Source organism: Carcharodon carcharias, chromosome 4 (genome assembly GCF_017639515.1).
Source record: "Carcharodon carcharias isolate sCarCar2 chromosome 4, sCarCar2.pri, whole genome shotgun sequence".
Classification (NCBI taxonomy): domain Eukaryota; kingdom Metazoa; phylum Chordata; class Chondrichthyes; order Lamniformes; family Lamnidae; genus Carcharodon; species Carcharodon carcharias.
Window position 1 is genome coordinate 3,610,434 of NC_054470.1, and position 16,229 is coordinate 3,626,662.

Sequence of the window (16,229 nt, forward strand, 5' to 3'; positions counted from 1 at the left end):
TTGCTATTGAGAAGATCCCAACGTGTCACTGATTTCTTCCCAAGTGGGCATTTAATTACCTGTAGCTTTCAGGAGAGTAGCCGGTGCTGGTCAGACCTTGCCTTCAGCAAGATCACTCAGAGGTGGATTGCGTTGGGGTCCACACCAATGTGAGATTGTCTAATTTTGGTTCCAGTTCTGCCACTAAACCCATCTCCAAGGGCCAGAAACATTCAGCCCTTTGTGCCTGCGCTAGGCGAAAAAGAGCAATCCCACTTTTGCTACTTGGTCCATAGCCTTCTATGGTAATATAAGTACTATTTAAGTTTGTTGAAGGTTTCTGCCTCTACAAGCTTTTCTGGCAGTGAGTTCCAGACCCCACCACACTCTAAATGAAATATTTTCTCCTCAACATTTCTAATCCTTCTACCAATTACTTTAAATCTATGTTCCCAGGTTATCGACCTTTGTTCCAATGGAAATAGGCCCTTCCTATCCAATTGATCTTGATAATTTTATACACTTCAGTTAAGTTTCCCCTCAACCTCCTCCATTCCAATGAAAATAACCCTAGTCTATCCTACCTTTCCTCCTAGCTAAAAAATTTCCAGTCCTAGCAACATTCTTGTAAATCTCCTAAGTACTCCCTCTAGCGCAATCCAATCTTGTCATAATGTGGCGACCAGAACTGTATGCATTCTGCTAGCTGTGGCCTAACTAATGTTCTTACATAGCCTCCCTGTTTCTACATTCTGTGCCTTGGCTAATAAAGGAATTTGCCACCTTAACCATCTTATCTCCCTGTCCTGCTACCTTCAGTGGTCCATGAACGTGCACTCCAAGGCCCTTCTACTCCTCTCACTTCTCAGCATCTGACCATTTTTGGTGTATTCTCTCCCCAAATGCATTACTGTACCTCACTGCTCTGGATTGAATTCCATTTACCAATTTTCTGATCAGATTATTGGTATATTTGAAGTCTACAGCTTTCTTCCTCACTGTTGATCTCGCAGCCAATTTTTGTATCATCTGCAAACTTACTAATCATGCCCCTTATACTTAAGTTTAGCCATAAGACATAAGACATAAGAGCAGAAATTAGACCATTCAGCCCATCGAGTCTGCTCCACCATTCAATCATGGCTGATAAGTTTCTCAACCCCATTTTCCTGCCTTCTCCCTGTAACCTTTGATCCCCTTACCAATCAAGAACCTATCTATCTGTCTTAAATACACTCAATGACCTGGCCTCCACAGCCTTCTGTGGCAAAGAATTCCATAGATTCACCACTCTCTGGCTAAAGAAGTTTCTCCTCACCTCTGTTCTAAAAGGTCTTCCCTTTACTCTGAGGCTGTGCCTAGTCTCTCCTACTAATGGAAACATCTTCCCCAAGTCCACTCTATCCAGGCCTTTCAGTATTCTGTAAGCTTCAATCAGATCCCCCCTCATCCTTCTAAACTCCATCGAGTATAGACCCAGAGTCCTCAAATGTTCCTCATATGTTAAGCCTTTCATTCCTGGGATCATTCTCGTGAACCTCCTCTGGACCCTCTCGGGGGCCAGCACATCCTTCCTGAGATACAGGGCCCAAAATTGCTCACAATATTCCAAATGTGGTCTTACCAGAGCTTTATAAAGCCTCAGCAGCACATCCCTGCTTTTATATTCTAGTCCTCTCGAAATAAATGCCAACATTGCATTTGCCTTCCTAACTACCGACTCAACCTGCAAGTTAACCTTAAGAGAATCCTGGACTAGGACTCCCAAGTCCCTTTGCACTCCAGATTTCTGAATTCTCTCCCCATTTAGAAAATAGTCTATGCCTCTATTCTTCCTACCAAAGTGCATGACCTCACACTTCCCCACATTGTATTCCATCTGCCACCTCTTTGCCCATTCTCCTAACCTGTCTATATCCTTCTGCAGCCTCCCCGCCTCCTCAATACTACCTGTCCCTCCACCTATCTTTGTATCATCTGCAAACTTAGCCAGGATGCCCTCAGTTCCTTCATCTAGATCATTAAGGTATAAAGTGAAAAGTTGTGATCCCAACACTGACCCCTGCGGAACTCCACTAGTCACCGGCCACCATCCTGAGAAGGACCCCCTTATCCCCACTCTCTGCCTCCTGCCAGACAGCCAATCTTCTATCCATGCTAGTACCTTGCCTCTAACACCATGGACTCTTATCTTACTGAGCAGCCTCCTGTGTGGCACCTTGTCAAATGCCTTCTGGAAGTCCAAGTAGCTAACATCCATTGGCTCTCCTTTGTCTAACCTACTCGTTACCTCCTCAAACAATTCTAACAGATTTGTCAGGCATGACCTCTCCTTGATGAAGCCTTTTGCCCAATTTTACCATGCACTTTTAAGTATTCTGAAATCTCATCCTTAATAATGGACTCTAAAATCTTACCAACGACTGAGGTCAGGCTAATCGGCCTGTAATTTCCTGTCTTTTGCCTCACTCTCTTCTTAAACGGTGGGTTACATTAGCGATTTTCCAGTCCTCTGGGACCCTCCCTGACTCCAGTGATTCCTGAAAGATTGCCACTAACGCCTCCACTATCTCTTCAGCTATCTCCTTCAGAACTCTGGGTTGTAATCCATCTGGTCCAGGTGATTTATCCACCTTCAGACCTTTCAGTTTTCTAAGCACCTTCTCCTTGGTAATGGCCACCATAGTCATCTCTGCTCCCTGACTCTCTTGAACTTTAGGGATGTCACTCGTGTCTTCCACCATGAAGACTGATGCAAAGTACCTATTCAGTTCCTCCGCCGTTTCTTTGTTCCCCACTACTTCTTGTCCAGTGTCATTTAAATCATTGATATGTACCATGAAAGGCAAGCAACCAAGTACTGAATCCTGCATAACCCCACTGGAAACAGCTTTCCGGTCACAAAAATGCCACTGAGCCAATTTTGAATCCAACTTGTCATGTCCCCTTGGATGACATGAGCTTCTACTTCTCTGACCAGCCTGCGGTGTATGACCTAGTCAAAAGCCTGCTAAAGTCCATGTACACTACATCAAATGTGCCACACTGATCAAACCTGAAAAAAATTCAATCAAGTTAGCCTGACATGACCTTTCCTTCACAAACCCATGCTGACTGCGCTTGATTAATCTGTGCCTTTTCAAATTATGATTAATAGCCCCAGAATTTTTAAAAATAATTTGTTCACCAATGAAGTTATGCAAAATGGCCTGTAATTATTTGAGCTATCCCTTTCTCCCTTTTTAAACAAATGTACAACATTGGCAGTCCACTGATCCTCAAGTACTGCCGGTAGTCAGAGAGGATTGGAAAATGATGGTCAGAGCATCTGCTATTTCCACCCTTGCTGCTGCTTAACATTTTATCTGGGCCTGGTGAGTTATCTACTTGCGAATTTGCTAAACCCCATGTTGTTTTCTCTCTCCATCCTTTTTGCATTTCACACTTCTCTTTAACTACAATGTCTAAATTGTTCCTCTGTTTTGTGATGACAGATTCATTAAGAACTATGCCCGCATCTTTCATCTCCACACAATTTTTTAACCAAAACTATATATTTATGAAAAATACGTTTTCGCATATTCAAAGGAAATAAATTTGCAAGAAAATATTTTCTTCAATTATTTATTTTTCTCAACATGAAGAGCTGAATTTTCCCAGGATTGCACTAAGCGCAGTGGCAGGCGGGTAAAATGGGGTCCTGCCCGTCGATGAAAATGACAGGTTTTCACACCATATCTTCCAGAGCCCGCCTCGGTATATATTCACTCCCGCGAAACACGCCATTTCCATGGTGGACGGGCTCTCATTCGCCTGCTCACCATCACCCCGCTGTTGCATCACACCTGCACCATCTTTAAAATGCAGCTGTCAGCAAAGTGCTCATCGCCACCAGCTCACCACTGCTGCCTGGGAGACATGGCCAGCAAAAGCAAAAAGACTGCAGACCCCGCTGCAACTACGGGTCCCTCAAGCGATTGCTGGATGCCATGGAGGCCCGCCAAGTTGTCCTCTACCCCTCCCCTGGCCACAGGATGGATAGCAATGTCACCAACCCGGCTTGGGAGCCAGTGGCAGTGGTAGTCAGTGCCAGCGCCCTTCAGAAGAGGACAGTCACCCAGTGCCACAAAAGGATGAATGATCTCTTCTGTTCCACCAGGGTAAGTCAGTCTTTTCATCACTCCCAACTCTCTGACACTCAGCCCCATCACACACCCACAGGGCCTTCACTCGCTGCTGGCGCAAGGGACATCACCATTCACTCTTTCATATACACCATCATTGTCCTTATCCCGTCCATGGGACCACTCACCACCCACACAAGCCAGGCGTACATATCATCTGGCCCGGCAGGCGTCCTGATACACTCTCCCCATCTCTATCCATGCAGGACGGACAAACTGGCTCACAACAGGAGGGAAAGGTTGCAGATGGGTGGAGGGATGCAGGAATTCAAAGTTCTCTCAGAATTTGAAAACACCGCCATCCAGCTGGCCGGCAAGCATCTGGACTGGTCCAGTGCTGACAGTGAGGTCGGCGCTGCTCTACCAAGTGAGGACCCAGCAGGGCAACATCCATCAGACAACCATACAGTGAATGATGTGTCCTCTTTCACAGGCCACTGCCAGGCATTAATTATCTCCCCTTGCTTTTGGAGGCACATCTGGGAAGCAGCAGACGGAGTCCATGACCCAGAGCCTCCAAGCAAGCTCCGAAGGAACCTCTGAAGAGGAATCTGAAGGCACCCTCCCTGAAGAACTATCACAGCGCTCACCCACACCCTCCACCAGTGCACACACTTGGTGGGACCTATCTTTAGAGTAGCCTTGGGACCACAATCTTGTGAGCACATTGCACTTTCTGATCCACAGCAGGCAGAGACAGTGTCCCTGGTAGTCGGAGGACTGCTGGAGGCCAGAACGTGCTGAGTCCGAGTCAGATGACGAGCCTCTGGACTCGGCCATGGCACAGCTGCTGGATCTGCAAATGCAAGCCGGGAACATCAGGAAGGGATGGCTACTGCCTCCTCAGATTGCAAGGCACGATGGAGGAGTCTGTCTGTCTTCAGGCTGAGGTGATAGCGCCTTCTTTGCAATGCACTGAGGTCAGCACTGGCAGGATGGTGGCTGCCATGGAGACCTTGGCCCAGGACGTCATTCCTGCACTGCTGCGCAGGCTTAATTCCATCATTGATGCCATAGTTGGCCTCCAACAATGTGTACCTGAGAGGGGTGCTAGGCAGCTCGATTTCACTCCAGCTACCGCTTCCTCTCTCAGAGTCAGCCAGGGGCCCTTGGGAGCCCATAGAGAGGAGGATCAGCAGCTGCAAGCTCCGGGGCCATCCACCCAGGTGACCTTGGGAGTGACCGACCCACCTGATTTCCCCCCCACCTTCCTGTGACCTCTGCAGATCCAGCTTTACAGTCCGAGGAGGATACCACTGCCACACAACAGGACCCCAAAAGCTGGCCGGGGCCCTCCAAGCCTTGGTCCTCCAGAGGACGCCCGCCAAAGTCATCACAGACAGGGCGTCACAGTCAGCAAGCTGCCTCCACCTCCGCTGTGGATGTCCAGGAAGCACCAAGACAGTAGTGGCAGAGTTAGGACAGTTCAGGGGAATTACTCTTTCAGAGTCAACCAAATAAACTAAATTAACTAAATGAAGGAAAGAATAAACACGGCGCCTAAATTAGGGTAACTGTAAAACCAAAGACAGACTTTAAAGGAAACTTACAAACATCAAATCAAAATGTGATTAAGAGGGTCAATAAAGCACCCCAGTCCTCGCAGTGCCCACCGGTCACGGAAGGCCTTGACGGTCCCGACAGACACCGCGTGCTCCTTCTCCAGGGACACCCAGCTGCGAACATAGCTGCAGAAGAGGGGCAAACAGTTGGGTGGGACAACCCCCTCGATCGCCCGCTAATGGCTAACTTGGCCAAGCCCAGGAGCAGGTTCATGAGGAGGCCCTCCTCCTTCCCGGCCCCCCTCCGCACCGGGTGCCTGTAGATCAGGAGTGTGGGACTGAAGTGCAAACAAAACTTTAATAAAAGGTTTTTTAAATAACTGAAAAGGGAGTGCAGCCTACAACATCCTACGTAAAGTTAAGGAGAATTAGTTGCATAGCTTGAGCACAGATGTTAGTCACTTGTACATAATGTTTACTTCTGTCAATAAACTCCCAAGAATGTCTCCCTGCCTGTGGCTCCTTATTCTGATGAGCAGTGTTCTTGTCACTCAGATGTGAAACTTTTCTGCGCAAGATTAAAGGGAGGTGTCTCAGTCCAGGGCCTCTTCCCTGTGCTCTGTTGCAGATTTCAGACCACAGTGATGGTCTAGCCTCACACTCACTGGAAATATTACTGATGCCTGAACCTCGACAGTGCTGGCCTTGCTGCCAGAATGTAGTGGGCAGGCGCCACAGAGTTCTCTCATACTCTGTGTCCTCTTAGCACCTTTAAGGTGGGGCTGGCCCCCGTCACACCAGCACCCGCGACCAGTGATGCTGTGCACCAGCTCCCAAAGGGCTGAGGTGCTGAAGGCGGACACAGCATTAGATGCATCTAAAGTTTCATGGCTGCATCTCTGATATGGCCCTGATCATGGAGTGCAAGCGAGCTGCACTCGGCCAGACAGGAGTCAGACATTCTCAGAAGCTATGTGAAGATCAACGGAGTCTTATCACTGCATGTTGTTGTCATTCTCCTGCGTTTGGGCGAATATTAGGGCCTCCCCTGCATCTCCATAACAGGCGCATTCCCTCAGAGGGTGTTGGCGCCGAGATAAGGCAGACTGGAGTCAAACGTTCACAACTGCGAAGTGAGAATCTACGGGTACACCTCACTGCATGCCGTCAGCATCCTCCACAAATCTGGCAGCTATGAGGGCCTCCCGAGTGTGCTGCCTTGTCTAGCCAGTGCGAGAGCCTCATCCCTGTTGTCGCCATCACTGAGGACCCCCTCACCCTCATCTCCATCAGTGTCATTCTCATCGGAGGAGACATTGCAGCTCCTCCATCTCCTCAGCCAACTCCTCGCCCCGTTGCAGCACCAGGTTGTAAAGGGCACAGCAGACGACGACGATGTGTGACACCCTCTGCAGGCTCCACCAGACTGGTCCAGGCACCGGAACCGCATCTTCAGCATCCCGATGGTCTGCTCCACCAAGTTGGGAGCTGCAGCATGAGCCTCATTATACCGTCGCTCTGCTGCAGTCTGAGGCCGCCACATGGGTGTCATCACCCACAGCCTCCCTTGTCCCCAAGGAGTCAACCCTGCAGCCTCTGTGGACCCTGGAAGACTGCAGGGATCTGCGAGCGACTCAAGATGTAGGCATCATGCACACTCCCTGGAAGCAGTGCGCACACCTGCAGGATGCGTTTCTGGTGGTCACACATCTGCCTGCACATTCAATAAGTGGCAGCCCTTGCGGATGATGAAGTCCACTGAGTGTAGCAATGGAGACCTGAGTGCCACGTGAGTACAGTCAATCACACTCTGCACCTGTGGGAATCCCGAGATCAGGGCGAATCCAATGGCCCTTGTATCCTGGGGCGAAATGCACAAAGTTGTGTGTCATGGAGAAGATGGCATCCGTGACCTCATGGATGCATTTGTGGGTGGCGAATTGTAAAATCCCACAGGGGTCACCTGTGGAGCCCTGAAAGGAGCCACTAGCCTAGGAATTGAGCACCACAGTCACTTTCACAGCCACACTGGTTCTCAGTCATCTGCAGGAATGGCAGGCAGCGTCTTAGACCCTGGATGTCGCTAGGCGCTGACCAGCCACAGCTCGCTGTCACTCTTGGGCAGCGTATGCTGGAGCCCTTGCTGCCCCTTCTTCATGAGGTTGCTGTTCCTGCCTTTTGTGCAGCTAGGAGCCTCAGTCACTCTCTCCTCCATCTTCTACGGTCTCTGTAGGCCATCAGGCACACAGCTAGGTCACCAGGATCCATGATCCTGACGTGGTCCTCCTGCAGCATGAAAGAGAGAGGGAGACGTGGTTATCATGGTTGCACTTAGCACCTTCCCTGGCCCTGTGTGACCACCCTTAATGCTTCCTGGAGGGTGCTGGTCACCCCTCGGATGGCCAGAGATGAGTGCGCTGCATGGCTGCCCTGTCAGCATGTGACATGGGGGACACTGGTCCAAACCAGGATGCTGAGATTGCAAAGGACTGTGAGCGCCTCCAGCAGTGACTCCTACATGGCCAGCATTGGTGAGGAGATTGTACAATGTGTACAATCCAACTGCTTTGCGGCCCAATAAATTGGTGGTGGACTTGAAGTCTGTGCCTGGGGTGTGGGAGGGTTGGGGGCTAAGGTTTGGAGCACTTGGTTGCCCTTTGGTGCTCCTGCAATGCTTGCATGGGTGGGCAGGCTAGGAGCCTGACCCCAATCATATCACTGTGGCTGGGCTTGTGCCTGATCTGTCTTAGTTGCAGAGGCATGGCCAATTTATACAGTTATCCTAAATGCGTGGCCATTTCCCTTGCTTACCCTGCCCCCCACCTTGATTGCCTGTGTGCAGGGTGCAGTGCCAGGGCAGCACTTGACCACCTCCCCCTTCACCTTTGCAGTCACTTCCGAGGCTGGCCAGCACATCAGTCAGCCCCCAACCCTCAGCAGTCACCTCCATGGCTGGCCAGCACTTACCCCCAGACACCCCCCCCACCTCTCAGCATTCGCCTCCGAGGCTGGCCAGCACTTGCCACCGGACAACCCCCCGCCCCCCCCTCCGTAGCTGCCTGCGGAGCTGGGCATCAGTTTCCCCCACCCCCCAGCACCCGAGGCCTGTGAACAATGGGCGAGCTGTGGAGAACACTGCTGCTCATTCACCTCACTTCCCCCAGAGTGAAGGCCGCCAAGTGCATGCCACCTACGTGCTGTTGTGAAACACATCAGTGTGCTTTCCCGCCAACGTGGATGGACGATACGGCAGGGTTCCAAGAGTCTGGTGGGATGGCCTGTGTGCTAATGTATTACAATTAACTCCCCGCCGACCGATTGGTATGAACTGCAGCGCACTGTCGGTGGGCTGAGCAGTGGATCGCGACCTACTTTCATGCTGTCGTGAAATGGGTCCCGCTGTGTTTTCCATGCACGCCACCCATCACACCCACCACCAGCGGGCTCGCAAAATTCCAACCGAAGTTTTTGTATTGCTGAATCAGAAAAACAACAATTAGATTCTTACCTTAACGCAATTTACCATTTACTAGAGCTACAGTTGCTGGGTATCAGTCATAATTTCTGTTCCCAGTAAATGGGGCTCTGATGTTACCTAGGCAGACAGTTAATAGACAGCATTGCCTCTATGATCCTGTGTTAAGAGACGCTTCTCCTCTGTCTCCATTTTGACTTCTCCAACTAGAAAGCCCCTTTTATATCCTGGATTCTTGGGATTTGGGGGCCCTCGCATCTGATCCCAGGTTACTTAATTCAGTTAACTGCTGGGCACTTGTAAGTTGTTACCTTGGTTGCTCCCTCTTACATATATTGTAAGTCAAAGTCTTGTTTCCAACGCTGCAGACTTGGGTGTGATAATACAGATTTACTCTGAATCTTATCCTGGTTTGGTGACCTTTTGACAAATAAAACAATTTTCTTTGCTCCCTGCAGGAACCCTGGCTGATTCTCCTGGGCTAGGGAAAAGTACTGAACCTAATTGTAATGTTTCTACTGCCACCCTCAATGAGATCAGCTAACTCAACTTGGGTGGGATTCCCTGCACCTTCCTGCCACTGGGATCTTCCAGCCCCGCTGCAAGTCAGTGGACTTCTGGCTGGGGCGCCGCCACGCCCATGGTGGGTCCCACCCACAACAGGGCAGGAAAATCCCGGCGCTTATGTCAGAATGGCTAAGTATTGCAGGAAGTAATACATTTTACCCACTGAACTACCAAAGGAGGTGTCATCAAAACTGTGTTGAATAAATGTAACTTCATTCTTGACCCTTCACGAGGTTCAGTATGAAAGAATTACATGGGAGAACACTCTGGCTTTGTGATTTAACTTTACAGTATGTTTATTGGTATTGAATGTTTGGTTGATATTTTCAAAATATTGCCAACAATGGAATATAGGATCTATTTGAGCTCCTAAATATAAATTTAAACATTATAAACCAAACAACTAAATTGAGAATCATCTTAAAACTAATCATAAGCTTACTTTTGGAATTGTTCACAAAATGTATTGCATATGTAACGACAGCATCTCCATGTTTATAATGTTGTTTTTGAATATACAGAAAATAATCAGACACATTCAGCTGCTTTGGCAAGATTGAAGCCAGATATATGTCTAGAAGGATAACAGTGGAGAACATAGTAGAATTAGTCACATACAGCATCTGTGGTGTGTAGACAAATAATCTCTTAAATACAAGTGAAGCTGATATAATGAATTATTTTCACAGATGTGCAATCATAATATATACCTTTATAGAATTATTGTTTTTTAACTCATTCATGGGATGTGGGCTTCGCTGGCTGGGCTAGTATTTATTGCCCATCTCTAATTGCCCTTGAGAAGGTAGTTGTGAGCTGCTGCCTTGAACTGCTTCAGTCCATGTGGGGTAAGTACACCCACAGTGCTGTTAGGAAGCGAGTTCCAGGATTTTGACCCTGCGACAGTGAAGGAATGGCGATGTATTTCCAAGTCAGGATGGTGAGTGACTTGGAGGGCAACTTCCAGGTGGCAGTGTTCCCATCTATCTGCTGCCTTTGTACTTCTAGATGGTATTGGTCGTGAGTTTGGAAGGTGCTGTTGGAGGAGCCTTGGTGAGCCAGTGCATCTTGTAGATGGTGCACAATTCCGCTACTGTGCATCGTTGGTGGAGGGAGTGAATGTTTGTGGATGTGGTGCTAATCAAGTGGGTTGCTTTGTCCTGGACGGTGTTAGGCTTCTTGAGTATTGTGGGAGCTGCACTCATCCAGGCAAGTGGAGAGTATTCCATCACACTCCTGGCTTGTGCCTTGTAGATGGTGCACAGGCTTTGAGGAGTCAGGAGATGGGTTACTCATAGCGCGATTCCTAGCCTCTAACCTGCTTTTGTAGCCACATTATTTATATGGTTAGTCCAGTTCAGTTTCTGGTCAATGGTAAGCCCCAGGATGTTGATGGTGGGGGATTCAGTGATAGTAATGTCATTGAACACCAGGGGGCAATGGTTGGATTCTCTCTTGTTGGAGATGGTCAATGCCTGACACTTGTGTGGTGCAAATGTTACTTGCCACTTGTCAGCCCAAGCCTGGATATTGTCCATGTCTTGCTGCATTTGAACATGGACTGTATCAGGATCTGTGGAGTCACGAATGGCGCTGAATGTCGTACAATCATCAATTAGTATGCTCTCTTGGTATATTGAAAAAAATGTTTAAATTTATTTCATGCAAGCGAATATCTAAACAATACAATACTTTTTTCTGTCTCAGGTTACAAGTTTTTATGCTTCATTCAAACATGCAGACATCTGACCAAAAGAAAGTGTTAAAAAACCTACCTGGTGGAATTCGTAAAATTGTGAGTTTAAAATAAAACCCCAGAATTAAGCTTTATTCTTTCATTCACTTAAAGCACAATTGATCCTTCTGTCTTATTTCAGATTCTTTCCACAAATATTGCAGAGACAAGTATCACTGTCAATGATGTGGTATTTGTCATTGATTCTGGGAAAGTGAAAGAGGTAATTTTAATTGACGAACATCAAAATATATCTATAATACTATGAAATTAGGAACATTTAATTATTTCAATTATGTTTTTGTTTCAGAAATCGTTTGATGCGCTGAATTCTGTCACAATGTTAAAAATGGTATGGATTTCTAAAGCGAGTGCTGTCCAGAGGAAGGGAAGGTATTATGGCTACTTTTACCATTTTAAACATAGTTGTAAGAATGTAAGGAGTTAATTGCCTTAGCCAAGCTATCCATCTATGACATTGACATCTATCTGCTAATCAGGTAAGTCTTAGCCTCAAAAAATAAGATGAATCTAAACCAATTGCTGCCCTATAAATATCCCCCAATCATCATAAAAGTCATGAAATGAGTGACATCAAGCAAAATGTATTCACCCATAATGTATTAATGCTTAGTTTGGGTTCCACATGTAACACTCATCTCTCAATGTCAATGTAGCCTTGATCCTGATGTGGATGAAAGAGCTGAGAGTAAAAACACAAAGTGCTGGAAAAACTCAGCAGGTCTGACAGCACCTGTGAAGAGACAAAAAAGTTAACTTTTCGAGTCCAATATGACACTACTTCGAAACCCAAAGGAGAGTCTTATTGGACTCAAAACGCTCACTCTGTTTTTCTCCATAGATGCTGCCAGACCTACTGAGTTTTTCCAACACTTTGTTTTTATTTCTGATCTCCAGCATCTGCAGTATTTTGCTTTTATTTTCTTCTTAGGCAATTGCTTGGGGTCAGAGATGACTTGCTTCCACACTAAAAATGACTTCTCAGGTGACTGAAGAGTCCAAAGCGTGACCTACAGTCTCTCTCACAGGTGGGGCCATTGGTGGTAGGGAGAACAGGTAGGTGAGGTGTCTGGGTTGGCCACGCACTCCTTTCGCTGTCGACGCTTGGCTTCAGCCAGCCATTGTGAAGAGACTCGAGGTGTTCAGCTCCTTCCTGGATGCTTCTCCTCCGCTTCGGGCGGGCTTGGGCCAGGGATTCCCAGATGTCAGTGGGGATGTTGCACTTTTTCAAGGAGGCTTTGACGGTGTCCTTGAAGTGTTTCCTCTGCCCTCCTGGGGCCCGCTTGCCATGTTGAAGCTGCGGGTAGAGCACTTGTTTCAGAAGCCTCGTGTCAGGTATGCATGAACACTGACATTGGTGTGCTTATCCTGCCAGTGGATTTGCACGATCTTGTGGAGGCAGTGCTGGTGGTACCTCTACAGAGATTTGAGGTGTTTGCTGTACACAGTCCACGTCTCTGAGCCACATAGGAAGGCAGGTATCACTACTGCTCTTTAGACTATGTGCTTGATGCCGGGTTTGAGGCCTTGGCCTTCAAACACTCTTTTCTTCAGGCGACCAAAGACAGAGCTGGTACACCTGAAGTCGGTGTTGAACCTCGTCGTCAGTGGTCCCGGTCCTTGTTGACAGTGGGCTCCCAAGGTATGCAAAGTGGTCCACGTTGTCCAAGGCCTCGTCGTGGATTTTGATAATCTGGGGACAGTGCTTTATGGAGGGAGAGGGGGCAGATTGGTAGAGGACCTTTGTCTTATGGATGTTTAGTTTAAGGCCCATGCTCTCGTACCCCTTGGTGAAGGTGTTGATGATGGCTTGGCGGTCGGTCTCCGAGTGTGCGCATACACAAGCATCGCCTGCATACTGTATTTCGATGATGGTGGATCTTGGACCTGGCCCTCAGGTGATAGAGTTTGAACAGATTCCTGCTTGTTCTATAGTTTAGCTCCACTCCAGCAGGGAGCTTGCAGAGGGTGAGATGAAGCATTGCGGCAAGGAAGATCGAGAAGAGCATTGGTGCAATGACACAGCCTTGCTTGACCCCGGTCCGAACGTGCGTTGGATGTGTGGTGAATCTATTGGTCAGGATCACAGCTTGTACGTCATCGTGGAGCAGGCACCCCTTGTGGGATAAACGAGCGCCTCATGACCCTTCGGCTCACCCTAGCCCAGAACCAATGCACTACAGTCCTCAGCGCATATGCCCCAACACTGGACGTTTCAGATGAGTGCAGGGAAGAATTTTACTCCAACCTCGAACAATCCCTGGCCTGAGTCCCAGCAGATGATAAACTGATCCTCCTTGGCGACTTCAACGCCAGGTTTGGGAAGGACACAGACCTCTGGGGAGATGTAATCGGCAGAGAGGGGGGTGGGGAAATCGAACACCAATGGTATCATGCTGCTGACAAAATGCTAGAACACGGCCTTGTCATAACCGACACCTTGTGCCGTCAGAGAGACAAATACAAGGCCTCGTGGCAATACCCACGCTCCAAGCACTGGCACCTGCTCGACTATGTCATTGTCCGAGCGAGGGACCGCAAGGATACCTGTATCACCCGTGCCATGATAGGAGCCAACGACTTCTGGATAGACCACTGCCTAATTCACTCTGTCATCAACATCAATGTAACCCCAAAGCAGCGACAACAACAGAAACAATGCCGCAGGAAAATCAACACTGAGGCACTCTAGGACCCTGATAAGAGAGCCTTATTCAGCCAGTGCCTCACTGCCAACCTTGTGACTCCCAGTGTCCCAGAAACAGAGTGTCCAAAGCGTTTGGTCTGCTCTCAAGGTTTCCATAATCAGCACCTGCGTAGAGACGCTTGGTCACTCGGCCAGGAAACACCAAGACTGGTTTGATGAGAACGATCAGGAGATCCAAGAGCTGATAAGTCTCAAGCGCAAGGCATTTCTGAACCTGAAACAGCAACCCAACTCGAGAGCAAGTAAGCAGCTCTACAGGCGGCTGAAGGCTGAGGTACAGCAAAAAACCCACGACCTAAAGATCAGGTGGGTGGAGAAAGCGCAGGAGATCCAACAGTTAGCGGACAACCATGACATGTGAGATTTCTTTAGCGCAGTCAAGACCAACCATGGCCCAAGATCAAAGCCCCCTCTCCACTCCTGGCCAAGAACGGAGAGGTGCTTATCAAGGACTGAGAGGCAGTCAGTGCCTGCAGGAAGGAGCACTTCGAAGATGATCTTAATAGAGACTCTGTCTTCAACGCGAGTGCCCTTGACTCCGTGCCACAACATGCTATCTGCCACCGTCTCAACACAACCCCAACTAGGCACAAGGTAGAAAAGGGCCATTCGACAGCTAAAGAACAACAGGGCACAGGAACAGATGGAATTTAGTTGAGACACTAAAGCATGGCGGGGAAGCACTATTGGCACAAATACCTGGCCTCATCTCCCTTATCTGGATGGAGGGGAACATGCCAGGAGACCTCAGCGACACCGTAATCATGACCATCTTCAAGAAAGGTGGGAAGTCTGACTGTAGTAACTATAGAGGAATCTCCCTCCTATCGACCACAGGGAAGATCATCGCAAGAATCCTCCTCAGTCACCTTCTCCCTGTGGCTGAAGAGCTCCTCCCAAAGTTGCAATGCTGATTCTGCCCACTAACGGGCACAATGGACATGATCTTCACCACCCGGCAGCTGCAAGAGAAATGCAGGGAACTTACAGCACCAACCCATGTACGTGGCCTTCTTAGACCTCAAAAGCCTATGACACTGTCAACCGCGAAAGATTATGGAGCATCCTCCTCCATTTCGGTTGCCCCCAAAAGTTTGCTTTTATTTTAATGCTGACACAAAGGATATTTGTTGCGGTTATCGTCGGTACAAGTGTTCTTTGCTGCGCTGAGGCCGGTTCTCCAGTCTTTAGCTCCTTCATCAATGCCCATTCCTTCATCAAAAGGTTAGGATTGGGGATATTTATTGATAATTCCACAGTGTTGAGATCTATTCACAACTCCTCCAATAATGAAGCAGAAAATTCTGGAAACGCTTAACAGATTAGGCAGCATCTGTGGAGAGAGACACTGAGCCATAGATGCTGTTGCAGATGTGTCCTGATGAAAAGCCATTAGCCTGAAACACTAACTGTTTCTTTCTCCACAGATGCTGAATATTTCCAGCAATTTCTGTGTTAGTTACCAGAGATGCTACCTGACAGGCTGTGCATTTCCACCATTTTTCTATTCGTACTTCAGATTTCCAATATCCGCAGTATTTTTCTTTTCCTTTGACAATAGGATGTATGGATGAGATGAACATTAGTTTCTGATCACGAAGGGGCTACTGTTGCTCTCAAGGTGGTATTGTCAAATATTGGCCAATAATGCCATGTCCCTAGACGCAATATGCTGATACTGCTTAAGGAAGTGATTAGCATTCGGAGAATATCAAAGCAAGACTTCAACTTATAGCACTGCCCTGAAGAATATCAGTTAAACATTGCTTTTCCTTTGAACAACCAGGTGTTGACTGATTTGAATGATTTCCAAAAAACTTGCTGGATGTCTTTTATAAGTTGAGGTTTTGTGGAGTATTAAATTGTTCAAAACAAAAACAAGGATAGTTTGGCTCTTCTCGCTTGTTTAACCACACTGCGTTCCTATTTGTTTATAACAGGGCAGGTCGCTGCCGACCAGGAATTTGTTTTCACCTGTTTAGTAGGTTACGATTCCAAAACCTGTTAGAATTCCAGACTCCAGAGTTGCTACGGATGCCACTGCAGGTGTGTGGTTGCT

The 16,229-nt window shown here is 48.0% G+C and overlaps 1 protein-coding gene across 9 annotated transcripts in view; it reads left to right on the top strand.

The window, feature by feature from the left end:
* The window catches only part of LOC121277432 (3'-5' RNA helicase YTHDC2), a 174,098-nt gene that overhangs the window by 71,019 nt on the left and 86,850 nt on the right, over positions 1 to 16,229 (top strand). For all 9 annotated transcript variants that reach the window (XM_041186886.1, XM_041186885.1, XM_041186890.1 and 6 more), the window contains 4 exons: positions 11,415 to 11,502; positions 11,585 to 11,665; positions 11,753 to 11,835; positions 16,111 to 16,216. In XM_041186886.1, the coding sequence (XP_041042820.1) occupies positions 11,415 to 11,502; positions 11,585 to 11,665; positions 11,753 to 11,835; positions 16,111 to 16,216 (358 nt within the window). The remainder of the gene's footprint in view (positions 1 to 11,414; positions 11,503 to 11,584; positions 11,666 to 11,752; positions 11,836 to 16,110; positions 16,217 to 16,229) is intronic.